The 27,061-nt window shown below is 46.0% G+C and overlaps 1 protein-coding gene across 1 annotated transcript in view; it reads left to right on the top strand.

The window, feature by feature from the left end:
* PTPRC (protein tyrosine phosphatase receptor type C) overlaps positions 1–21,887 on the top strand; it is a 91,010-nt gene extending 69,123 nt beyond the window's left edge. The window contains exons 21-31 of the mRNA XM_081194563.1: positions 1,168–1,293; positions 8,289–8,446; positions 10,327–10,462; positions 12,527–12,676; positions 13,409–13,499; positions 13,627–13,763; positions 14,611–14,745; positions 14,982–15,104; positions 18,075–18,256; positions 20,421–20,556; positions 21,510–21,887. Of these exons, the coding sequence (XP_081050689.1) occupies positions 1,168–1,293; positions 8,289–8,446; positions 10,327–10,462; positions 12,527–12,676; positions 13,409–13,499; positions 13,627–13,763; positions 14,611–14,745; positions 14,982–15,104; positions 18,075–18,256; positions 20,421–20,556; positions 21,510–21,782 (1,647 nt within the window). The 3' untranslated portion in view covers positions 21,783–21,887. The remainder of the gene's footprint in view (positions 1–1,167; positions 1,294–8,288; positions 8,447–10,326; positions 10,463–12,526; positions 12,677–13,408; positions 13,500–13,626; positions 13,764–14,610; positions 14,746–14,981; positions 15,105–18,074; positions 18,257–20,420; positions 20,557–21,509) is intronic.
* Positions 21,888–27,061: the final 5,174 nt, after the last annotated feature.

Here is a 27,061-nt window from a genome sequence, read left to right as displayed (position 1 = left end):
TCCACTCCTCCACATGCAGCTGCTGGGTCACCTTGGGCCAGTCACACTTCTTTGAAGTCTCTCAGCCCCACTCACCTCACAGAGTGTTTGTTGTGGGGGAGGAAAAAAGAGCCAGTGTGGTGTAGTGGTTAAGAGCGGTAGTCTCGTAATCTGGGGAACCGGGTTCGCGTCTCCGCTCCTCCACATGCAGCTGCTGGGTCACCTTGGGCTAGTCACACTTCTCTGAAGTCTCTCAGCCCCACTCACCTCACAGAGTGTTTGTTGTGGGGGAGGAAGGGAAAGGAGAATGTTAGCTGCTTTGAGACTCCTTCGGGTAGTGATAAAGCGGGATATGAAATCCAAACTCTTCTACTCTTCTACATAATTTTGTTTGTATGCTGTCTTTTCAAATGATGCTTAAGGTGGCTGACAACATGAAAGCCATACCTAACTACGGCGTACCAAAAGTTGTCGTAAACAATAAATAAAACCTTAAAACAACAACACCAAACTGAACAATTCCCAAAAGATCTAAAATAAAAATACAAAAAACCAACAGCAACAATACGCCAGCCCTAAAGTCTGCCCAGCAAACCTCAGCTTTTGTAGCTGGAGTCAGTCAGGGCCCTGCCCTCCAAGGTGAGGCGGAAAAATTCCTTCAGCGAAAGGAGCAGGTCTTCCAGGACTCGCAGCCAAGATTACATCTGACTGTAAAATTGTTTACATTTGTATCTCACCTTATATCCAAGGAGCTCAGTAACATTCATGGTTCTCCCCTTCCTCATTTTTTTCTCCTAACAACCCTGTGAGGTTGGCCTGGGCCGAGAGTTGATTCCTGAGGTAACCCAGTGAGCTTCATGGTGGGGATTTGAATCCTGGTCTCCTAGGCCCTAATTTGGCACTCTTACCTACTATACCACATATTGGAGCCATTCCTACTCAGTCTTACAGAAGAAAGGGTTGAACTGCAGTACCAACTGGTTTATTTTATGCCATTTTTAGTTTGATAATTTGAGTTTTAACGGCTGGATCTTGGTTACTTTTATGCCTGCTTTTTTATTTGTAAGCCATTTCGAGCAACTCCAATGTGGAGGAGAAAATCAGTGTATACAATTTTTTAAAGTAAACAAATAAATGGGAAACCTATGTTAGGACTGGTTGCAGTTGATGGTCCTTGCGTTTCTACAGGTCAAATGTGCCAAATATTGGCCATCCATGGAAGAGGAGACCGCATCTTACGGAGACATCGTTGTGAAGATAAACGAATGCAAAGTGTGCCCCGACTACAACATTCAGAAGCTGCACATCACAAACGTAAGCACAGCAACACTTGCAGAGCTTTGCATAATCTTGCCGTTGCAATAATACTTGTGTAAAAGAGGTAAATAAGTAAAGCAAATAGTGGTTTTCCAAGGACCACCAAGCAGGTAGTGCGCAGCGACAGGAGAGGGGAAGCGGTGAGGCAGCAGGAAGGTTGGCATGGTGCGAACATGCCACCTGGAGGAACAGACTGGCATTTGTACCATGCCAACCTCACCACCACCTTGCCCTCCCCTTCCTAGTGGGACCCTAGTGGTCCCGGGCCCTAAGGAAGTTAGATTAGCTTCAACCAGAGCCAGGGCCTTTTCAACTCTGGCGGAACGCTCTGCCTCATGAGACCAGGGCCCTGCAGGATCTGATTTCTTTCTGCAGGGCCTGTAAGACAGAGTTGTCCCTCCCCAACCTGGCCACAGTGATCCATGCGACAGTCACCTCCAGGCTTGACTACTGTAATTCGCTCTACGCGGGGCTGCCCTTGAAGCTGTCCCAGAAACTCCAGCGGGTGCAGAATGCAGCAGTGAGGCTTCTCACGGGGTCTCTGCCATGGGAGCATATTCACCCAGTGCTTTTCAAGCTGCACTGGCTCCCGGTGGAGTACAGGGTCAGATTTAAGGTGCTGCTTTTGACCTTTAAAGCCCTTCATGGCCTAGGACCCTTGTACCTACGGGACCGCCTCTCCCGGTATGCCCCCCCGGAGAGCCTCAAGGTCCATAGATAGCAACACCCTAGTGGTCCCGGGCCCTAAGGAAGTTAGATTAGCTTCAACCAGAGCCAGGGCCTTTTCAACACTGGCTCCGGCCTGGTGGAACACTCTGTCTCATGAGACCAGGGCCCTGCAGGATCTGATTTCTTTCCGCAGACCCCGTAAGACAGAGTTGTTCCACCTAGTCTTTGGCTTGGAGCCAATTTGATTCCCTCCCCCTCCCCCTCTTTCTTTTTCCTTTTTCCTGTCTCCTCCTGTGATGAGGCTGCTGTAATGGGATGATTAGCTGCTTGTGCATAAAATCGTGCTCCCTCAGAGTTTGTGCGGCTCCACAAACCTCTGTGTGTGACAGAGCTCCTCAAACATGTCTGCTCTAGTCACTCGTAGAGTCTGACAGTGGCTGTCTGCGGAAGCGCTTCCAGCAAAGAAGCTCCTTAACGGAAACGCGTCTCCTGGACTCACGGCGTGACAGTTTCCGGCGAGGCGTGGGTCTCCCTATGGGAGACTCAGATACCTCCCCACTGTTCTCGCTGGAAGCGTCTCTGAGCCCTCCCTCCTGCTCGCATTCCCTCAGAGATCCACTCCTCCCCCTGCTGGTTCCTGCTTCAGCTGTTGAGTCTCTTTCTTCCTCCCTGAGCCCCTCCACCACCTGTTGCTCCGATGGCAGTTCCCTGACATCCACCTCCCCTCCAGGGCCCCCCTCACCCCTCCCATTTCCTCTCCTCTGGGAGGTGAAGGGTTAAAACCCCGAAAAGAATCTTCTTCATCTTCAGACGTCTCGAACAATTCCCTCCATCGATCGCCGTCCTGGCTCGCTGAATCCTCCTCCTCTTCGGAATCTGTGAACCCCTCCAACTCCTCTTCTTTGTCGGTGGTGGCAAAGTATTTCCTCCGGAACCTCGCTACAGGCTGAGGTTTACGTGGGAACCTCTGATGAAAAGTTTCTATTAAAACTTCGTCATTGACATCCTCTGCCCTAACCCAGGTGTTTTCCGACTCCGGTTCCCCTTCCCACATTACCAAATACTCTACTTGATCTCCCTTCCACCTGGAATCGAGGATCTCCGCTACATGGTAGCTGTGTTCCTTCTCCTCCATTGCTGGCCCCCTAGTGACCCTCCCTTCTCTGTCCCCTTTATACGGTGACAGCAACGACCTGTGGAAAACTGGGTGCAGCTTCATGTGGTTCGGTAACCGGAGTCTGAAAGCCACTGGGTTGACCTGCTGCGTGACTTCAAATGGGCCCAGCCTTTTGGGTCTTAACTTCTTACAACCCCCTTTGAATGGCAACCCTTGGGTTGACAGCCACACCTGGTCCCCCACCCTAATGCTTTCACCTTCCCTTCTGTTTTTGTCTGCCTGCCTCTTATATTCCTCCTTAGCCCTGTTTAAGTTGAGTTGGAGCTGGCGATGGATCGCTTCCATTTCTTCAACGAACTGTTCTGCAGCTGGAACGCTCCAGTTCTCCCCTTCCCCCCCTGGGAAGGCTCTGGGATGGCACCCGTGATTAGCCAAAAAGGGGCTCATCCCCGTGGACACGTTCTCTGCATTGTTGTAGGCAAATTCTGCCAACGCCAGCTTCTCCACCCAATCATTCTCTCTGTCATTCACATAACACCTCAAATATTGCTGGAGAACACCATTAGCTCTTTCCGCCTGCCCGTTGGTTTCTGGATGACGGGCCGTTGAGAAATTAACCTCTACATGCAGTAAGCTCATGAGCTTCCTCCAGAACCTGGAAGTAAATTGTTTCCCTCGGTCTGAAACCACCCTCAAGGGGGCGCCATGCAACCTAAACACATTTTCTACAAACAATTTAGCTGTTTCTTCTGCTGTGACCGCATGTGAGCAGGCTATAAAGTGGGCCATTTTAGTTAACAGGTCTACCACAACCATGATGGCTGTTTTCCCTCTAGACCTTGGCAGATCAGTCATGAAATCTATTGCCACTGCTTCCCATGGTCTTTCAGGTGTGGGTAGTGGTTCTAATAAACCTGCCGGTGCCCGCCTCTCCCCCTTGGCTCGTTGGCATTGGTCACACCCTCTCACATACTCCCGCACATCTTCCCTGACCTTGGGCCACCAAAATTCCCTGGTAACCAGCCACATGGTTTTGTGTTGCCCAAAATGCCCTGCTGTGGGGCTATCGTGCAGTTGCTTGAGTACCTTCTCCCTCAATTCCCCTTCAGGTATATATAACGCTCCCTTGTAGTACAATGCCCCGTTTCTCTCCTCAAAACCCCCGGGTTTGTCTCCCTCCCTCCTGAGACCCCTGAGTTTGTCCTGGGCGTATTCATCATGCACCGTTCCCTCTACCAATTCCCTTTGCCCCACCAATGCCGCCCCACACACCCAGCGGTCCTCTGGAATGACATGGGTCTCTTCGGGTGCTCCCTCCCCCTCCAAATATTCAGGTTTGCGTGAGAGAGCGTCCGCCCTAACGTTCTCTGGGCCTGGCACGTAACAAATCTCAAAGTTAAATTTGGAGAACTCCTGGGCCCATCTCAACTGCCGTTGGTTGAGCACTCGCGCAGTTCTCCAATACTCTAGATTCTTATGGTCCGTGCACACTTGCACCTTATGTTGTGCACCAATTAGCAGGTGCCTCCATTTCCGGAAAGCCTCATGAATAGCAAGAAGTTCCCGGTCGTACACCGTGTAGTTCCTCTCGGATTTGTTCAGCTTTCGCGAAAAGAAGGCACACGGTCGCCACTCTGACTCCTCCTTCCCCGGCTGCAGAAGAAGCACCGCCCCTATGGCTCTGTCAGATGCGTCTGTTTCGACCCTCAGCTTCTTTTGTAAATCCACATGCAGAAGTTGTTCTTCAGAGGCGAAGGCCCTTTTCAGTTCCTCAAACGCTCGCTCCGCCTCCGCCGTCCATACAAACTTCTTTTTACTGCTGAGACAGTCCGTAATGGGCGCCGTCAGGTGGGCGAAGTTTCGGATGAACTTACGATAAAAGTTTCCAAACCCTAGGAACCTCTGCACATCCTTCTTGGTTTTGGGTGTTTTCCATTCCAGCACTGCCTGAACCTTGCCGGGATCCATGGCCAATCCCTTGTCTGACAGGCGGTACCCCAGGAATTCCACCTCCTTGGTATGAAACTGACACTTCTCCAGTTTCACCCACAGCCTGTTGGCTTGCAGCCTGCTCAACACTTCTCTGACGTCTCTCACATGTTGCTCCTCATTCTCCGAATACACCAACACATCATCTAGGAAGGCCACGCAATTCTTGTAGAGCAAAGGACCCAGTACGTGGTTCATAAAAGATTGAAAGCACGCTGAGCCTGCTTGTAATCCAAAAGGCATAACGAGATATTCAAATGCCCCCAAAGGGGTAAACATGGTGGTTTTCCATTCATCCCCTTTCCTTATACGTATCAGGTTGTACGCCCCCCTTAGATCCAGCTTTGTAAAAATCTTTCCCTTCCGCACCCTGGTCAAAATATCATCAATCCTGGGCATAGGGAAAGCCACTGGTTCTGTCACTGCATTTAACCGCCTGAAATCACATACAAGTCTCGGCTTGTCCGTGTGCTTTTTATCCCCAAAAAACACTGGGCTACCCCCCGCTGCTTTGGACTCTCTGATGAAGCCTCTCTTCAGGTTCTTGTCAATGAACTCTCGCAACTCCTGCATTTCTCTGTCTGACATGGCATACAACTTGCCTACAGGAAGCTGTGCTCCAGGAAGTAAATTGATCTGGCAATCAAAGGGCCTATGCGGGGGTAGTTGGTCAGCTTCCTTCTCGCTGAACACGTCACTGAGATCTGCATACTGTGGTGGTACCTTCACCTTCTCCCTTACTTCAGTCCCTGCTAGGGTGGCTTGGGCCCCTGCTGAACCCTTTTCCCCTTTGCAGTGTTCTAAGCAATGTGCTGAACCAAAGGAAACCACTCTTTGATGCCAGCCCACCAGCGGATCATGTAGCGCTAGCCAGCTCATTCCCAAAATAATGGGAGCGCCTCCCAAGGTGGCCACATTAAACGCTATCAGTTCTGTGTGCCTTGCCACCCTCATTATCATTGGGACGGTCTGCAAGCTGACTCCTCCTCCCAACAACTCCCTGCCATCGATCGTGGTCACCTGCAGGGGGTTGCTTAAAGGGATTGTCTGTATCTGGTGTTCAGCAGCAAACTCCTTGCTCATAAAATTGCAGGAGCTGCCTGAGTCCAACAGCGCCTTTATTTTTAGGGGGTTTCCATTTTGCAGCTCTAGCGACACTTCAATCACTAGAGCAGGTTGAGGAGCTTCTGGCACGGGCACTTTCACTGCTCTTTGGCCTGGCTGCAGTGCCCCGACTGTGGCAACCAGGCGTTGGCTTTTACCTGCTCTGTTTCTCCCTGCTCTCCTCCCTCAACAGCTCCCACCATCCCTTGCCATTCCTTCCTCTGGGGGCAGACTCTGGCAAAGTGGCCTGGCTGTTGGCAGAGATAGCATTTCCGGGCGCCCTTTCCCTCCTTCTTAGCCCCCTCACTGGGTTTTGAAAATGCGCGCGCGCGCGCTGTTCCGATTTCCATCGGCTCTGCCGGCGGGAAAGCTGGCTCAGGAATGTCTGGAATGCGGAACTCCTTCCAACGTTCCCCTCTCCCTTCCCGCCTCTCCAAGGCTCTTGCCTCCTGACGCGCTCCTATGGTCAGCGCAGATTTGGTCAGCTGATCCATAGACACCGCCCTGGGGCTCCGGGACAGCTCGTCTTTCACAGCCGAAGAAAGACCTTCTTCAAATAGCATCTGAATGGGTGCCGCTGATAAATCCCAACCCAATCTGTGAACCAGCATGGTAACCTCAGTCCAGTACTCACGGACAGATCGGCTTCCCTGCTTGCAAGCCATTAGCTGTCTGCGCACCACCCCTTCCTCAATATCGCTGGAAAACATGATATCCATTGCACGAAAGAACTTCATCGTGTCCTTTAGGACGTCATTGTGCGTTGCCATTAGGGGTCGAACCCAGTCCCGCGCCCCCTTCTCAAGATGCCCAATTACGAAAGCAACTCGCGATTCCTCATCAGGGAACTCATCAAACTGCACATTAATGGCATATTGCATCTCTGTCCTAAAGGCATGGTAATCCTTGGGGTCCCCCCCAAACTTCTGCACCAATCCTGGTACCTTTCTGGGGAACTGAGTGGCTCTCCCCTTCTTGTCTGCATCCTGAGCCCTTCTCTCCTCAAGCCTCGCCGTCTGCAGCGCAAGTTGGACTTCCAACGCTCGGTATCTTTCTTCCAAGCTTGGACCAGCCCCAACCCCCGCTCCTCCGGTTCCGGCTGGGTCGCTCATGATGCTTTCTCCTGCACAGGCAGCGTACAGAGACTGTCAGACTGCTGTAATGGGATGATTAGCTGCTTGTGCGTAAAATCGTGCTCCCTCAGAGTTTGTGCGGCTCCACAAACCTCTGTGTGTGACAGAGCTCCTCAAACATGTCTGCTCTAGTCACTCGTAGAGTCTGACAGTGGCTGTCTGCGGAAGCGCTTCCAGCAAAGAAGCTCCTTAACGGAAACGCGTCTCCTGGACTCACGGCGTGACAGTTTCCGGCGAGGCGTGGGTCTCCCTATGGGAGACTCAGATACCTCCCCACTGTTCTCGCTGGAAGCATCTCTGAGCCCTCCCTCCTGCTCGCATTCCCTCAGAGATCCACTCCTCCCCCTGCTGGTTCCTGCTTCAGCTGTTGAGTCTCTTTCTTCCTCCCTGAGCCCCTCCACCACCTGTTGCTCCGATGGCAGTTCCCTGACAGCTGCATTTTAATATTTTAATGTTTCGATATTTTAATTGTTGTATTTTAATCTTGTTTTTAAGTTGTATTCATTCAACTTGTTTTTATTATTGCTTGCTAGCCGCCCTTGGCTGGGGAGGGCGGGGTATAAATAAAAATTATTATTATTATTATTCCGATAACCCACAGTGATGCCAGTGACAAGAGGTAAGGCAAGTACAGCAAACCATGACGGGTGGAATGTGTCTCACTTCCCGCTCTCTTAAGCACTACACTTCGCCTGCTCTTCTACTAAGCAGATATTTGGTTTGGAGGAACATGGCTCGTGGTGCTGTATAAATATGCCACTGGAGGAATCCTCTCGTGAGGCTTAATCATAACATGAGTTGCTCAGACAGACCAGTGTAGAAGTCCATCCATGTTCTCCCTCAATTTCTGGCTAAGCCCAAGGAAGCCGGAGAGCTTTGTTCACTACTTGGAAGGTGGGCGGTCCCACTCTTTCCTTGCTCTTTATATTTGCAATTGAAACGACAGTGGCGAATGTTTACATGCACTCCTTTTCACCCAGAGAAGGGAAAAGACCACAGGAAGAGATGTGACCCACATCCAGTTCACCAGCTGGCCAGACCATGGAGTCCCTGATAATCCCCATCTCCTTCTCAAGCTCCGACGCAGAGTTAACGCTTTCAGCAACTTTTTTAGTGGCCCAGTTGTGGTCCATTGCAGGTAAGAATTAGCTCATCCTCTCTGCTTAACTGAGGCTGGGTCTATAGGTGCAGTAGAATGAAGTGATAGAATTCTAGACTGTGCTACCTGTATTCAGATGACAACAACGAAACAACAACAACAACCTTATTTATACCCCACCCATCTGGCTGGGTTTCTCCAGTCACTCTGGGAGGCTCCCAACAGAATATTAAAAACACCATAAAACATCAAACATTAAAAACTTCCCTAAACAGGGCTGCCTTCAGATGTCTTCTAAAAGTCAGATAGTTGTTTATTTCCTTGACATCTGATGGGAGGGCGTTCCACGGGGAGAGTGCCACTACTGAGAAGGCCCTCTTCCCTGTCACCTCACTTCTCGCAGTGAGGGAACCACCAGAAGGCCCTCGGAGCTGGACCTCAGTGTCTGGCCTGGGACACTTTGGGATACTATTTCTGAATGCTCCTCAAACTCCCTGTGAGTAAAGCAGATACATACACAACAGAGAGAAGGGCGCTTTAACACATTCTCCCTGGTATGCTAGTTAACTGTATGTAGGGAACTTTTTTCATATACATAGGAGAGTATTCGAAAATGTGATTCTTACTCTGAAACTATGCAAGTCACTTCTGCAATTTTACAGCCTCATTTCCATGTAGTTCTCTTCCCTATCTGAAGTTACAAAGAAAACTGAATCAGAGAACATTATCACGTGTGTACACTTCTGCAAGTATTGCTATCTAAACAAACACATACACACAGAGACACAGATTTTGCCCTGCCCCTCACAATTCTTACTGCTGTTAACCGTACCTACAGAAATGCACATCTGATCTTGGTCAGTGTTTGCTTATTTTCCTCAAATAGCTTTAAAAAGCGAACGTATTGCGTGGACAGGCGGAGTCCCCAGATCCCGCGCGGTCCCCCCGTCATGTGAAATAACGACTCATGACAACGTGCTATGGGATTAAATTGGCCACAACTTTATTAACTTTCAAATGTGGGTAGACCTTGGCTCAGGCATTGGGCGTTCTCCCTCCCCAGTCCCCAGCCGGGGACCTAGGGAGCATCAGGGTTATCCAGTGTGTGTGTGGGGGGATGGGTCGGCTCTGGAGAACATATGTTCAAGCAGAGATAGCCGCCCCCGTTACGCCGCCACCGCCGGGGAGAGCAATGACGACCTTTCGGCATATGGTCAAAGCCTCCCTTCAGAAACCCCTTTAATGGGGAACCCTGGTATCGCCGTTGCAAAGGGGAAGATGGACTAAAGGATTCTGCCCAAGGCCTGATACTGCCAAAGTTGTGACGTTTTGCTACGGGAAAGGCGAAACCTGCCAATGCAGGGAAATTCCTTTCCGGCCCTTTAACAGCGACCTTAACGTAGCAGCGCCCGCATACCTGTGAAGAAAAGTTAACCTGCAAAACCTGTGAAGAAAAGTTAACCTGCAAATAAGACATTAACTGAGGGTGGGTAGGGTGGGAGAAGCTCTGGAGCCAAGTGATGATTCCCAGGTAAGATCCTCCCTCTATTGTGTGGGCAGGTAATCCCTCCCCTACCTGGCCTGGTCTCCTTGGCAACACTTCCCCCAGGCGGGATTGGACAACTGACTGAGGTAGGCGGAGACCTCCAGGTATCCCACCTGAGGGAAGGCAAAGCCAAGCCTATGCTGTTGGAGCTGCTCCAGATCTAGGGGCTGCGCGTGTCCACGCAAAGTGCGCCCCCCGTTTTAAGCGGGGAGCGGTCATTTCCCTTAAGTCGCATATCTTACAGCAAAATCCAAGACAAGTATGCTGGGAAGAAAGCCCCATTTATGTTCAGTGGCCCTAACTCCCACGTAAGTGTGTACAGGATTGCAGCCGCAGTTATCCGCAATGTATTGCTTTCTCTCCTCCTTGTCAGTGCTGGTGTTGGGCGCACTGGAACCTATATTGCAATTGATGCAATGCTGGAGGGCCTAGAGGCTGAAGGAAGAATGGATGTCTATGGCTACATTGTCAAGTTGCGGCGGCAGAGGTGTCTTATGGTGCAGGTGGAGGTAGGCTGTCAGAGCTTTGATGGTTGACCATATATATATATATATATATATATATATATATATATATATATAAAATATGATTCATTATGATAACCTTGGAATAGCCTACAGGTGATACCAAGACAAAGGATCCACTGTTTCTTGTATGTGATTATTAGAGCCTGTTGTTGATCCATCTGGTAGGAAGATTGATTCACTCAGAAAATATTTTGGTAGGGTAAAAAAAATAAAAAGGGGGTGGGGTTTACTTGTAGAGGTATGGATTCACGCTGGGACAGGTGCTGGCATCTCCTTCCCCATATATTGTGGGACTCTTTTTTAAAAAGTTATTTATCTTAAAGCTTAAAAAACAATGGAAAAACAATATACAGAAATGAACATCAAATGTCAAGCATTTTTAACATAAAAACTAAACGAAAGTAAATAAAGAAAAGAAAAAGACTTCCGTTTCTCCTTCTATCAGCCTTAAAAATGTATGCAAAACTCTTGCTCCAGAATAACATCAATCTTCTATTTCCCATAAGCCAAGCTCTTTTCGGTCTTCAAACCTAGATATCACAAGTTCATTGTCCTTTTGGTGCAAAAAATTCCATAAGGGGCTTCCAATCATTAATAAATTTCAACTATGATTTTTATATTATTAAGCGCGGCAACTTTGCCATCTCAGCCAAATCCATTAACTTCAATAACCATTCTTCCATAGGAGGTAATAATAAATCCTTTCATATTTGTGCATATGACAATCTTGCCTCTTGATTGGAGCAGGTGGTCCATTGCAGTCCCACCCCTTCTCAGTTATTCCAGCGGTAGTGCGTCTCTCTGCTTTCTGGATTTCTTGTGATTAGAGTCTAGTAAGCAGCACCCTGCTTTCCATTGGTTGGTGGACGACTCAAGCAATATACCGTAATTTTTGCTCCATAAGACGCACTTTTTTCCTCCTGAAAAGTAAGGGGAAATGTCTGTGCGTCTTATGGAGCGAATGTGTGGTGATCACTGGCTCCCTTTCTGGCCCCGCCCCCTTGCCCTGGCCTCCATTGTTGAATGTTCTGCAGACAGAGGCTGTTTGTTTCCCCAGCGACATGTGACTGGCTGATTAGATTATCTGTCTGGAAACGGTTTCCCTTTCCTTTCCTAAAGAAGTTACAGAACTGTGCATCGAACCCCATAAAAACAGGATTTTTTCCCTTTGCAAAGTAAGCTCAACAACTTTGAGCTGATCCTCAAAAAAAAGGGGGCTTTCCCGCTTTGCAAAATAAGCTGCACAACTGTGAGCTGATCTCCCCAAAAAACGGGGCTTTCCCCCTTTCTTCCTCTAAAAACTAGGTGCAGCTTATGGTCAGGTGCATCTTATGGAGAGAGAAATACGGTATTTGCTCACTGGTAGGAACTTTAAAGAGCTCACTTGAGTGGTCCGTTCATCTGTATGGCATGACCACAAAAGATGGCAATTCCCCAAGTGCTACAGAAACAAATGTGGAAGGATGTCTCCAAAGGAGGGATGGGGAGGACATTTTCTCTTCCTGAGACAATATGCTCTTCTTTGAAATTTGCACTTCTCCCAATTCCCCCAACACCAAATTATGTATATAGTGTGCCTATATTAGTAAAGATAACAGCAGCCCTGCCCTTTCCTAGATTAAAAGGGTGTGTGCATATTGTTTTGGTTTGCCATTTTGGTACATATTTTTGTGTGTTGTTTAAATTGTAAACCGCCCTGTGATCTTTGGATGAAGGGTGGTATAGAAATCTAAATAATAATAATAATAGCAATAATAATAATAATGAGAAATTCACAGTAAGCTGGTACAGAAATGTGAACTGAATTTAAGAATAGAGGAAGACTACCCCAAAGTATACACTTGGCCCTTGCGGAAAGTGCACCCTTTTCTAGAGCAAGTCTTCCTAGCCTACAGAGGCATCAACTCAAAGAGCCTCTGTCTTGTCAGGATTCAGTCTCTATTTGCTCTGTATACTGCTGTAGTCATGGAATTGTATCTACATTTCTTTTAACTGCAATTTTTCCATCCTGCAACTGGCATAATCTGGAATCCTGGGGAACATTAGTCACAGTACATCTTGATCCATCAAGCTTTGGTTGAATACATCCAGTTTGGTGAAACAGAGGTCAACATCCCAGAACTACACAACTGCCTCAATTACCTGAAGAAGCGAGATCCTGCCAGTGACCCAGCTCCACTGGAAGCTGAATTCCAGGTAAATTGCTCTCAGTAAAAGTTACCGTATTTTTTGCTCTATAGGACGTACTTTTCCCCCTCCAAAAGTGAAGAGAAAATGTGTGTGCGCAGAGAACTTCCGCTGTGCTCCGGGGGCTTCAGGCAGCTATCCGCAAGCCTTCAGAGCGCAGCAGGCGTTCCCACCATGCTCCGAAGGCTTGCGGATGACCGTCTGAAGCCTGAAACCCCCGAAGCGCAGTGCAAACACCCACTGCGAATGCTCCAGGGGCTTCAGGCAGCTATCCACAAGCCTTCGGAGCACAGCAGGAGTTTCCACCGGGGTCGGTGCACACTGATCACTCTTGCTCTCCAGGCTTCGCTTCGCTGGAGAGGCGCTGCACAGTTTTCTCTCTCTGCGCAGCGCCCCTTCAGTGAAGTGGGAGGAGAAATGGAAGGGGCTCCGTTTCTCCTGCCGCTTCGCTGAAGGGGCGCTGAGCAGAGAGGGGGAGAATAATTTTTTCCCCCGTTCTCCCCCTCCTTTGATCCGATGCGTCCTATGGTCCGGTGCGTCCTATAGAGCAAAAAATACGGTAGTTGAATACAACCCTCTGCCTCTCAACAGCTTATTGTGGGCCCATTTCATTTTGTTCCTCCTAGACTGAAGTTGGGAAGATGATTGCGGAGCAAAACTATGTAGCGTAAAGAGAGAAGAACGCTGAGTGATTATTTAGCATTTCTACTTAATAATCTCTTCTATATTTAATTTCTTTAGCGACTGCCTTCATACAGGAACTGGCAGACACAGAGAGCAGCTAACAGAGATGAAAATAAAAGTAAAAATCGGAGTTCCACAGTCCTTCCATGTGAGTATTTGAGGAGGCAGAAATAACTGTAGATTTCACACACTTGGTTTCTGTGACAGAGGGTTGACATTAACTCCTTGGAAACTATCTAAATGGCATCCTTTGTTCTGTCTTTCTTGCCCTGCAGATGACTATAACAGAGTTCTGTTCAAGTGTGAAGAGGAGGGCAGCCGAGAGAGTGAGCACGATTCCAACGATGAGGATTCAGACGAGGAGAGCGAATGCGAGGAGCCCAACAAATATATCAACGCTTCCTATATAACTGTATGTATGTTTGGATAACATATCCATCTCATAGATTTTAAGTCACATTGATGTAACTATTGTCCATTGGAATAGCGCATTTTGGTGGCGCTGTGGGTTAAAGGTCAGTGGTTCGAATCCCCGCAACGGGGTGAGCTCCCGTTGCTCGGTCCCTGCTCCTGCCAACCTAGCAGTTCAAAAGCACGTCAAAGTGGAAGTAGATAAATAGGTGGGAAGGTAAATGGCGTTTCCGTGCGCTGCTCTGGTTCGCCAGAAGCGGCTTAGTCATGCTGGCCACATGACCCAGAAGCTGTACACCGGATCCCTCGGCCAATAAAGCGAGATGAGCGCCTCAACCCCAGAGTCATCCGCGACTGGACCTAATGGTCAGGGGTCCCTTTACCCTTTACCTTTAAAGTCATTTTAAACACAGAACCAGTTTTTAAGTAGCAACCAAGAGATGAGGTCTGGGTTTTGGTTTGCATTTTAAATGCCAGCTTTATAGCCAAGGTTCCATTCCAGCTGCACAAAATGATAAGTTATTATCACTTACTTTTTCAAAACTAAACCACAACGTGCCATTAAAAAATAAACAAAACTAATGGCGACTAAATGCCTGACATGCAAATGAAGGTGCAGAACAATATGCAAGTTTTTAAATGTTTTCTACTGATCTCTCCCAACTGAACTACAGATGACTATTCAGCTGTTGCCCTGAATTTGGTTTATATTACACAGAGGAAAATTAAAAGATTGGATTTCCCCCTTAACTTGGTATGAAATCAATCTCTGTGTGGCGTCATGCATCCCACCACCCATTTATCTGCAAAAAATTCAGGTCTTTCTCTCTTCCTCTCTTTTTTTAAAGGGCTACTGGCTTCAAAATGCAATGATAGCAACCCAAGGGCCTCTCCCAGAAACCATTGGTGACTTCTGGAACATGGTGTATCAAAGAAAAGTGAAAGTTATCGCTATGCTGACGGAGCTGAAAGATGACACACAGGTTAGTCTTTATGAGTCTGCAATATGGCATGGTGTCTCCTCCTAAGAAATACCAAAACTCATTTTTTTTTCTACTACTCTCACCAAAGGCCTTTGCTTGTCTTTTTGGGACAAACAGCAGTGGAATACTGATTTGACACTCTCATCTCTTCTTTCCAAGTGCATCCCCTACATCTTCCAGCTCAACGCTACAGTGCTGGGAACCAGTGATTTTTTTTGCTTTTCTTCGTTTTCTAGGAATTCTCTGCACAGTACTGGGGCGACGAAAAGAGGACCTATGATGGTATTGCGGTTGAACTGAAGGATGCCAACCATTGTTCCAGTTATACTGTCCGTACCTTTGATGTAACACACGTGAAGGTAAATACACAAGGACTGGATTTCTTTCCAATTCCCCCTTTTGGTTTCACTTTCAAAAAATTAAGAGAGAAAATGAAAAGGGCTGCCATTCACCTCCACTTTCTCCTGTGCGCCAGGCTGTTGCATTTGTAATATAATTATGCCATTCTGAACCATATTTCTGACTTTGCAATAACAAAATAGGGGCATACCTGAGCCATATTCTCATTCCTTACACCTGCCAGGCATTTGTCTTGTGATGTGGAAGCTGCTCTCTATGGTGAGATGCCACACCACAGTGCCAATGCCCAAATGCAAAAGCCATCTGGGACACACAAAGCGTGTTCTTCCTCATGGAGAGCAAGTGTTGCGGTGGGGTCTCCCAGGCTACCCCTCTGTTGCTAGGCAGGGTTAGAAAGATGGCCTGGGGAAATGATTGGATGGTTGGGTTGCTGGGGTAATTTCTATGTTGCCAATTTGGTCGGAGGGATCAAAGCTGTTATATTCTGTGCACACGGCTTTGAGCTTTCTCTTTTGCTGCATGCACCGGATCACCCGCCCTAATTTCGGGAGTTTTGCGCTGACCTTGCTATGCCTGTCATGGGGTCGTCTGCTTTTGGGGCAGGGGCTTAGTAGGAATTTTGTCCATCTGGCTGATTGGCTGGGCCATTTGGTTTTTGCCTACTGCGTAGCAAATCGTCACAACTTTTAAGGTTGCGGTTAGGCATTGGTTATCCAATTGGTTGGAGGAGGGGTAAGGATTGGCTGGGCCTGCCCCTCCAAGGTTGCTGCGGAAAGATAATTCCATTAAAGGAATCCAGGGGCTTGCCATGTTTTCGTCCGAATCCCTGGAATGGGGCTAGGGCTGGCAAGCCCCGGGGAGCATGGGGGAGAGGTGAGGGCCTGTGGCTCATCTCCATTTCTCCCCAACATTGTTTTCCCTTACTGGCTTTCGCTGGAATCCAGAAGTCAGTTCTGTCCCAAGGCAGGGGGACAGATAGTCTTAACCAATACCTAAGCAACCACTCACATTTATGTATTTTAATAAAGTTGTGGCCAAAATTATGCCAAAAACCTTAAACAAAATTCTGTGTGAGTTGTGGGTTATTTGGGGGGTGGCTTGGGGACCTCGACACGCAAATGATGTGGTTGTTGAGGTCCTGCCTGTGCAGCTTCCTCTATGTAACTGGTTGGCCACTCTGGGAACAGGAAGCTAGACTTGATGGTCTTTGGCCTGAACCTATTCAGCTGGGATTATTTTATGTCCTGATGCTCCATTGGTTCCACATGGAATGGAGGCAGATCAAGTTAGAAAGAGAGTTTTGAAAGCGGTAGTCAAAATTTTCAGACAATCTTTTAACAGCTGTCTACAACGTGGGACCTATTCTTCAACTTAATTATGTGAAACAGTATAAAGCAATAGAAGAAACAGAATGACAGTACTCTAGTCTAGACTATCAGAAGTGACTCCGCCTTCTCACTGACTTTAGATTTCTGGAGAAAGAGTCTCTCTACTTCCATGTTACCCATATACAGACAGCAATAACAACTTTAAAGCATAGCTGATTACTTTTCAGAAGCCATTTGCCCCCCCAGGTAGAATTCCCAAAGATGTTTTCTTGTTTTCTTTTAGAAAAGAGAGACATTTGGTAGAGCTTTCTCCAGATATTTCCCACTGTTTTTCTTTATGCCCCAGAATAACACTATGTCTGGGACATTGTGTAGGAAGCAAAATGGGAATTAGGCTTTCTGCTGCTGCTGGCATTAGCAGCAAAAAATAAAATAAAAAGGGAATGTGTGAGAAAAAAGCTTTGCAACGACCACTGCTAATGGTGAACCCCATACCCAACAAGTGCTTGGAGAATGCTTCATCTCTATAGAGAAATTCTTTGAAATGTTCCCCACAATTTCTCTACCCACGAATAGGATTCGGAGGCATCTGTGCATAGCTCTACCTTAAGATAAGGAACAGCAGGGAATTTTTAAAAAATGTAATAAACCTGGCCATGCAACTATGGAATTAAAAATCACCCCTTTAGATGGCAGTTCCCCGGAATCTAACTATAACCATAGGTTTTGGGTGATCTATGAAATCTTTTGAGGCCTCTTGCTTATCAGTCTTCTTAAGGTCCCTTACTTTTCCCGCCCCGACCTGGCCACAGTGATCCATGCGACGGTCACCTCCAGGCTTGACTACTGTAATTCGCTCTACGCGGGGCTGCCGTTGAAGCTGTCCCAGAAACTCCAGCGGGTGCAGAATGCAGCAGTGAGGCTCCTCACGGGGTCTCTGCCATGGGAGCATATTCACCCAGTGCTTTTCAAGCCGCACTGGCTCCCGGTGGAGTACAGGGTCAGATTTAAGGTGCTGGTTTTGACCTTTAAAGCCCTTCACAGCCTAGGACCCTCGTACTTAGATTAGCTTCAACCAGAGCCAGGGCCTTTTCAACACTGGCTCCGGCCTGGTGGAATGCTCTGTCTCATGAGACCAGGGCCCTGCAGGATCTGATTTCTTTATGCAGGGCCTGTAAGACAGAGTTGTTCTGCCTGGACTTTGGCTTGGAGCCAATTTGATTCCCTCCCCCTCTTTCTTTTTTCTTTTTCCTTTCTCCTCCTGTGATGAGGCTGCATTTTAATATTTTATTGTTTCAATATTTTAATGTTGTATTTTAATCTTGTTTTTAAGTTGTATTCATTCAACTTGTTTTTATTATTGCTTGTTAGCCGCCCTAAGCCCGGCCTTGGCTGGGGAGGGTGGGGTATAAATAAAAATTATTATTATTATTATTATTATTATTATTATTATTATTATTATTATTATTGGGAGAATGGTGGATTAGCTCAATATCTCTGGAACAAATCCCCAGGTATCTTTCTGCACAGGAGTGCAATTAATTTCATTCTCTAAATGGTTCTCAGCCAAATGACTTCCACTCCCTCCGGGTTTGTTTTGTCATCTTTTGAAAAACCTCCCCTTTTATCTGTTTCTTGCAGAGGAAAGAAACCCGGAAAGTGTTTCAGTACCAGTACCATAAATGGAAAACCTTTGTTCTACCAGAGAACCCGAAAAGCTTAGTCACCATGATCCAGGACCTTAAACAGAAGCTCCCACCACCAGATGTAATAGCTGAAGCAAATATGCGGAGCAGCAATGTCCCCCTTGTTGTTCACTGCTGGTAGGTGTAAACTTTGGAGATATCGCAACATGCTTTGAGGCTTGATTTCCATTTTTTCCTCTCCAATTTCTCTCAACATTCTATATATGGTATGGAATTCGGTTTGATTGGTCTGTAATAAGTCCAGAACTCTCGTCTCTTTGGTTTGGGCTGGGTCACACTGTACATTTTCATACCTTGTGGTCACACCTGGAAGATTTTAATTCTATGTGCCCTGCCCCCTGCATCCCTCGTAAGGTAAGAATAAGCATGGGCAGTGGGTTTATTGTGATGGTATTCACTAAATGGGGTACCATCACCTCTTTTTGTTTTTTCTCAAGGCAGCCATTTTGTACTGGCGCCCACGGCACTGTTATCATGATATGAGTACCAGAACCTCATTTTTTTTTCTTTAAAAGGACTGAGTGCAGATCTTTTAAGGCTGATCTCACTGGTTACATAAGCTAAGATAAGCAGAAATTTCTCAGAATGTATTTTGCTGAGAAAATTCGCGAGATTTTTCTTTCCCCCCTCACCCTCCTTACTAGAAAAAGAAGGCCACTTTGAGCTTAGCTCACACAGAAACCTCAAAATAAAAAAAATCCTTCCAGTAGCACCTTAAAGACCAACTAAGTTAGTTCTTGGTATGAGCTTTCGTGTGCATGCACACTTCTTCAGATACACTGAAACAGATGCCAACTTTGCTGCCACATACACCCAGACAACGCCATTACTGGCCCCAGCAACATCACACATACCATCTCGGGACTATGTAACTGCTCATCGTCTAACATTGTGTATGCCATCAAATGCCAACAGTGTCCTTCAGCTCTCTATATTGGACAAACAGGCCAAACCTTACGCCAAAGAATAAACGGACATAAATCTGACATCAAGAATCACAAAACAGAGAAACCAGTAGGAGAACACTTCAATCTCCCAGGACATTCTATACAAGATCTCAAAGTAGCTGTTTTACTACAAAGGAATTTCAGAAATAGACTGGAAAGAGAAGCTGCTGAATTGCAAATCATTACCAAACTTAAAACCATGGAGAGACCTGGTCTGAACAAAGACATTGGATTCTTATCTCATTATACATGACTAAGCCATTTCTCACCTTCTCATCCCTTGCCTTTTCCTGTAAGACCTATTACAGTCGTTAAGAGTCGTCAACAGGCTCATCTCAGCTAACTGCCAATCTCCCATTCCCACCACCCTTCTGAGTAATACCCCTCCCCACCTTCTCACTATATAGAAGGATCTGGCAAACTCTGTTTCAGTGTATCTGAAGAAGTGTGCATGCACACGAAAGCTCATACCAAGAACTAACTTAGTTGGTCTTTAAGGTGCTACTGGAAGGAATTTTTTTATTTTGACTATGGCAGACCAACACGGCTACCTATCTGCAACAGAAACCTCAGTGAGGGGCTTTTTGACATCCCAAATGTCATTGGAAAATGCCAGAATCTGTTGTGCTGTGTTAGGCTACAGATGCAGCCAGTAAGAAGATGCGACAGTAACACTCTGTGTTGGCCATACTAGACAACTGGTTTTCATTTCTCATCTTGAAAATGTGTTTAGGTATTCCATGCTGCAAAATAAAATATATAATTTAACATTCTTTCAATAACTGGCTATATCCTTTGATGTTCATATTTCAGGCTTTGGCCTGAAAAGAATTAATAAAATAAAATGTAATCTCATCCAGGTAATAGTCTTTCCTAACTTAGCCTAGTTACATTACTGACATTGTACTTTGGCTTGTATTAACTACACGTGGCAAGATGCTAGAGCGAGTCTTGAGACTGTGCATAGTCTATTCCTGCTCTGTATGAAATATCACAATTCCTTGTATCTCCAATATTCTGCCATTGAGTACCATTGCATATGTAGCCAAAGAGCATGGCCTAAGTACAAGAGGATCAATGTTTGCAGAAATATAACTATTTGTTGGGGAGATATCCCAAAACAACCTAAAGACGCCTGAGCAAGCTCTGTGGCCACCTAAATGCTGATTGTTGAGATGGAAATGCAGAAAATTGGTGGTTGTGGCGGTCATGGTGTCCGCAATATTTGGCTGCAGGTCCCACTTATATCATACTATTTCAAAGCATTGCTGAACTTTCTGTCATATTGCTTCTGTAGACTAACACTGTTGATTTCCCGGAATATCATTTTGTAGTGATGGTGCCCAGCAAACAGGAGTATTCTGTGCTTTGCTGAATCTCTTGGAAAGTGCAGAGACTGAAGGCGTAATAGATGTTTTCCAAACCGTGAAATCTCTCCGTCGAGCCCGGCCAGCAATGATTTCCTCCTTTGTAAGTGGATCAAACTAAGTTGAGTTGTTATTTGGGAATAATACTACAGATATCACTGCAGTTCAGCAGATGGATCGAGCTTTTCTTCCTTCCTTCCTTCCTTCCTTCCTTCCTTCCTTCCTTCCTTCCTTCCTTTCTTTCTTTCTTTCTTTCTTTCTTTCTTTCTTTCTTATAATAATAATAATATTTTATTTATATCCTGCCCTCCCCAGCCGTAGCCAGGCTCAGAGTGTCTTTCTTTAATCAATTAATTAAAATATTCATATCCTACTTTTTAAAGTAAACGATTTAAGGTGGCTAGCAAACATTGGCTTAAAACAATAAAAATAGAATAATTAAATGCGAGTGCAGTGAAAATGCAGACTGGCTCTGTCGGTTTAAGTAATTAAGTACTGTGTTTTAATGTTGAAACCCCATTTTTTAAATGCTATAGATCAGGCATGTCCAACTCCTAAGAGACTGCGATCTACTGCCACTATAAAAAACTGGCAGTGATATACCCATTGGATTGACCAAAGTTGTTGAGCTTTTTGAGCTTGCCTGCTATAGATCAAACAATGCTAGATTAATGCAGGGAAGGTTGGTAGTGAAAGCCTAGCTGTCTTTCAAAGAGGCGTATCTGCCATTGTTTAAGGAACCCATGATTAATGCAGGGAAGGTTGGTAGTGAAAGCCTAGCTGTCCTTCAAAGAGGCGTATCTGCCATTGTTTAAGGAACCCATGATAAGCTTCCTAGGAACTTGGGTGCCCTGTAGTTTCATTTGATAAAACCCACTGTCTTACACCAGCAGAATTTGATGCTAAGAAGCCCAGGCAACCACACTTTGCCTGTCTCCCAGCCTTCGTGCCCCTGCTCAGGGAAACCACTTGAGATAGGAAGAACAGTATAGGACACCATTGTGCCGATGGTCATTCTGCTTTCTCTTTCCCTTCTTTGAATTCCTTCCTTTTTAGGAGGATTATCAGTTTTTGTATGATGCTATTGCCAGCGTGTATCCTGCCCAGAATGGACAACTGCAAAAAAACCAAGAACACAAAGTGAATATTCCAAATGATGTAAAGGAAGACAAAGCGGCTAACTCTGTTACCGTTGATCTCTGCCTTCCAGTCCAGACAAGTGGGAATAATGCGGAAAAGCACGAAGAATCTAAAGCAAAGGATGGATCAAGAGAAGCAGAAAGTTCTTCCAATGGACCCACAAACCCAATTTTAACTGAAATAGCCTAAAAGCTTATTCTTCCCTTCAAGGCTTCTGTACATCTTCTGTACAGATGGTTCATTCAGCAGCGAATGTTGGGGGAATGTTCTCTCTCACCACACAATCCCAAACTCTTGTTGAAAAGATTGTTTCCCCGCAAAGGTACGCAATAGGTCACTTGAAACTTGTAGATAGCTTCAGCATATTGTGAATTGTGCAAGTGTGTTTGTGTGTAGAGTCGCCATCTTTAATCCTTTGATGATATTTGCACTCTTTGGGGTGTGTGGTGGTTGTTGTTTTTTAATTGTATAGTATCAAGCTCTTTATTTTCTTTTTTACAAGTTGGTATTTTACATAGCACTGAAAGAGGAAAGGAAATCTTAACTTGTTTGTGTCTGTTTTGACAAAAGAGAAAAATCGCTGGCACAGTTTAGATACGTATCACCAATCATATGCAACTACAGATTTAAATGTACAGGCAGATAGCCAAAGCAAAGTGCAACACTTCTGGATTAAAGAGACTCTTAAAGAGACAAGGTTGGGATATGGCAGAAGAAAATGAAGATCAAAGTGTGGGGGTGGGGTTAGGTTTAGAAAATTACACTGGGCATCCCTAGGTACTTGTTCTTTGTTGGTGTCTGTCTGTCTTGGGAGACAATGGAGATGAATTCACCTTTGGGGGTGAAGTTAAACTATTGGAAGGGAGAGACATGTAACAGCTGAGGCAGATGAAGGTGTAAATTATATGCTGTTTGGGGAATAAGCCCTCCGGTGAGCAGATGGTAGCATTGGTGCATACACAGCACAATGCCCATTGTAGACATTGAGCATTTTCTAATACTGAAGTAACCGTACTGCTGCAAGATCCTATTTTTACAAGACTTGCATTTCTCCAACCTGCCTCAAGATGCCACTGTGTTCATAGCTATCCAACTGACTGTTCCCCTTAGGATGTGCAAAAAGGTTGCTTGTAAGTTATGAACACTGAATGTTTTGCAATTTGCTAGACGGACATCAGTCAGTTTACTTGGTTTCCACATGTTACCACACCTGAAATATACAAACACACACACAAACACACACACAGAGTTTTCTTTGGCTTGAATGAAGCTTTTCTTAAAATAGGATTTCTTTTTATTCTTGTATATGCTACTCTTCCTGAAATTATGCAAATTTTATATGAAAATAAGTTTTATATGTTTTATTTCTATTTCTACTTTGAAATAAAAATAATATGTCAGATAAAAATAACCCCTCAGAAATTATTCTGAGGCATAGAAAAGGTTTGGCATCATTTTAATAAACAAGGTAGGTTGAAAAATACACACACACACACACACACACACACACATTACAGGTCATCCTAAATTGCTGTCTTCTGCAACACAAAATATATGGTTTTCAGGGCCAGACTACATAGGTGTTACAAGGTTATTAGCATTTATTAGTCACTCAAAGCAACTTACAAAAAATTTTAGTTTGGGCTGTACAATTCGTATTGGTGCTGTGGCACTGAGGAAAGCGAATAGGATGAGCGGCGCTCATCTTGCTTTCAGGCCAAGGGAGTTGGTATTTGTCCATGGACAGCTTTCCGGGTCATGTGGCCAGCATGACTCAACTGCTTCTGGTGCAACAGAACACCGTGATGAAAGCCAGAACTCATGGAAATGCTGTTTACCTTCCTGCCACAGTGGTACCTATTTGTCTACTTGCACTTGCATGCTTTCAAACTTCTTGGTTGGCAGGATCTGGGACAGAGCAACGGAAGCTCACTTGGTTGCAGGGATTCGAACCACTGATCAGCAAGCCCAAGAGGCTCAGTGGTTTAGACCAAAGCGCCACCTGCATCCCTTGTATCTAAACCTAAATCACTGCAGACACAAGGCTACATTTTTCCTTCTACAGATGGTGTGCATTACTCCAGAACACTTTTGCAAGTCAGATTGCTATTATGATTATGATTATATGATGATGATTATTATTATTATTATGCTTCCCTTAACATTCTTGATATTTGCCATGAGCAGAAAGTAAAATATGAATGTAGGCCTCCAGGTATAAAGGTAAAGGTAAAGGGACCCCTGACAGTTAAGTCCAGTCACGAACGAATCTGGGGTTGCGGCACTCATCTCACTTTACAGGCTGAGAGAACCAGCATTTGTCCACTCTGCAGACAGTTTTTCTGGAACATGTGGCCAGCATGACTAAGCCACTTCTGGCACAACGTAACACCAACACCAGAGCAGCACACGGAAACACCGTTTACCTTCCCGCCGGAGTGGTACCTATTAATCTACTTGAACTTTTTGGCGTGCTTTCGAACTGCTAGGTTGGCAGGAGCAGGGACCGAGCAACGGGAGCTCATGAATGTAGGCCTCCGGGTATAGGGTGTTGTATAAGTTGAATAAAAAAAGAATAAATAAAATAAAGCTTAGGGGAAAATTCGTGTCAACTCGGGTTCCCCTGACCTCCATCCAGTGCTAAGAAGAGGCCTATGGGCTAAGAAGAGGTAGGACACCAAACATCACAGCTTGTCTAATAATTACTTTATGGTAATTTTCTCTGGGTCCATCTCAGGTAGATATATGTGACAGAGAATTGTCCCTGGGTATGTAGATAGTCTAAAACCTGTGAGAATAGCAAGGTATCAAATATTTTAATGGTAATTTGGCAGGAGCAGAATTAGGATCAAGCAGTAGATGAAGGAAAGGTGGGGAATTGTTTCACAGCAGGCGGGGAGATAATAAAAAAATATACTGTACTAAGAGGGACAGCTGTCCATCTGTTTCAGGTGCCCAAAGGGGTCTTACTAGGTTTCCATATAACTACATTGTTTGTCCACTAGGCTGTGCTAAAACATTTCAAATAGAATTTCATCTTTAAAACAAAAAGTGCTTTGAGACAAATACTTAGGCAGCAGCAGTAAATGTCCACTGAAAACTTTTATTTCTGCAAACCTACCCTAGCATAGAATTTAGCCTATGTTTGTCTTAAAAGTTTTATTGATTTTATCTGTTTCTATTATTCTCATGTCTTAACAGTGCTGTAGATTACAGCTGTGTTTTATAGAAAATTTTATTGTGCATGCCACTTAGAGATTAAACAGTCTGTATAACTTTTTTTCTAAGTAAGTAAAATAATACGGAAAGAAGGATGAAACCTGTGGTTCTTAATTCACGGCCATTGGTGCAAATGACAATGAGATTGAAGTTGCACCCTAGCCCCACTTACCTGGGAGTAAATCCCATTGAATTCAATAAGACATATTTCTGAGTAGACATTCTGCTAGCCCACTGTGCAGGATCACGGCTGTTGTGTGTGCCCAGTTTCCCAAGAATCAAAGTATTTCCATAATGAGACTCCCAATCTTTTTTTCAGAGGTCTGCAACTTGTTTTTTGTTTAATAGTGGGGGTTAACCCCCCCAACTCCAGTGCCTCCTCAATATGTATCATACTTCCTTCATGACAAAACAATACAGGTGCATCTATATGTATAGTGGTACCTCGGGTTACATACGCTTCAGATTACATACGCTTCAGGTTACAGACTCCGCTAACCCAGAAATAGTACCTCGGGTTAAGAACTTTGCTTCAGGATGAGAACAGAAATCGTACTCTGGTGGTGCGGCGGCAGCAGGAGGCCCCATTAGCTAAAGTGGTGCTTCAGGTTAAGAACGGACCTCCGGAACGAATTAAGTACTTAACCCGAGGTACTACTGTACATTAAACGGAGCGTGCTGCCAGGGCCTTGAAATTCAGTTTGTGGTCACTGCTTCCTCTGACTTCATAAATGTAAGATGGAGGATAAGACGAGGAAAGCTTTTAGCTACATCTCTGCTGAAGATGGCACTGTTCTGATGGCCACGAGAGGAGACGAGGAAGTTAACTCACTCCCCGTTCAGATATTTGCATGGGCTTCACAAAGACTTGCACAATGCTTGCCTTTGTAAGGGAATGTGCAGAACATCTATACCTAGAATCATAGAGTTGGAAGGGTTCCTAAGGGCCATCTAACCCAACCCCCTGCAATGCATGAATACGCAGCTGTCCCATACGTGGATCAAACCTGCAACCTTGGCATTACCAGCACCATGCTCTAACCAACTGAGCTCCAGTATGAGGCTCTAAAACAGGTGAGAAAGCCCCTTAGAAAGAGCCCTGTGCCAAGCCTGGCCTGGCCTGGCCTTGCTGCCGCTTCCCCAGCCTCCTCGCTGAATGGTCACCCAACCAGAATGGGGTTTGCACCTGCCAAGTGCTCCATTGGCCAGTCGGGCTCCCCACTGAATGGACTAGCAGTGCAGCACAGGCCCGTGAATCCTCTGTGCCCTGCGCTCATCTGGCAAGCGGCAGCAATAAGGCTTGGCCAATGCAGTGGGTTTTGTTTACCCTCTGTGCTACCCTGTGGTGTGCTTTGAAGACCTCACAATAACAGGAATGGGGAACCTGTGACCCTTGAGATGTTTCTGGGCTCCAACTCCTGGTAAAGGTAAAGGGACCCCTGACCATTAGGTCCAGTCGTGACCAACTCTGGGGTTGCGGCGCTCATCTTGCTTTATTGGCCGAGGGAGCCGGCGTACAGCTTCCGGGTCATGTGGCCAGCATGACTAAGCCACTTCTGGTGAATCAGAGCAGTGCACGGAATCGCCATTTACCTTCCTGCCAGAGTGGTACCTATTTATCTACTTGCACTTTGACGTGCTTTCGAACTGCTAGGTTGGCAGGAGCAGGGACCGAGCAACGGGAGCTCACCCCATCACAGGGTGAGCTCCGCCGACATTTCCGATCGGCAAGTCCTAGGCTCTGTGGTTTAACCCACAGTGCCACCCACGTCCCCCAACTCCTGGTAGCCCTAGCCAAAAAGGCTTGCAACATCTGGAGGGCCACGGGTTCCTCACCCCTGCCTTGCTCTTTTGGGTCTCAATTTATGGAGCCCCTCAGCCCCTGACTTAATCCCTAGCCATTCCATTGTTGTTGCCCCCAACACCTCTTTCCTACAATGTCTTCTAGGACCCCATTGCATGTTTCTTAACATGGACACATTTGGGGCTGCAGCAGGTCACCTACAGTAGACTGTCCCTCCCTACAATTTAATCACATAGTATTTAAATGAGTTTAGTGAGCAGTCCATCACTCCTGTAAAGGGTGACTTTAGGCAGCAGGACAGAGAGTGGTGATCCTTCAGTCCTTTAATCTTCTATTGAACTGCACAGTAAGGCAATTTCAGCCTCTGGAATTCTTTGAATGCACACAGGGCTGGCTCTAACTTTCGGCAGGGGGGAGCGTCTGCCTTGGTGATCAGATTCTAAGG

This window comes from Podarcis bocagei (assembly GCF_964188305.1).
Source record: "Podarcis bocagei genome assembly, chromosome: 5".
Lineage (NCBI taxonomy): Eukaryota > Metazoa > Chordata > Lepidosauria > Squamata > Lacertidae > Podarcis > Podarcis bocagei.
This window is presented reverse-complemented; position numbering and strand designations above follow the sequence as displayed.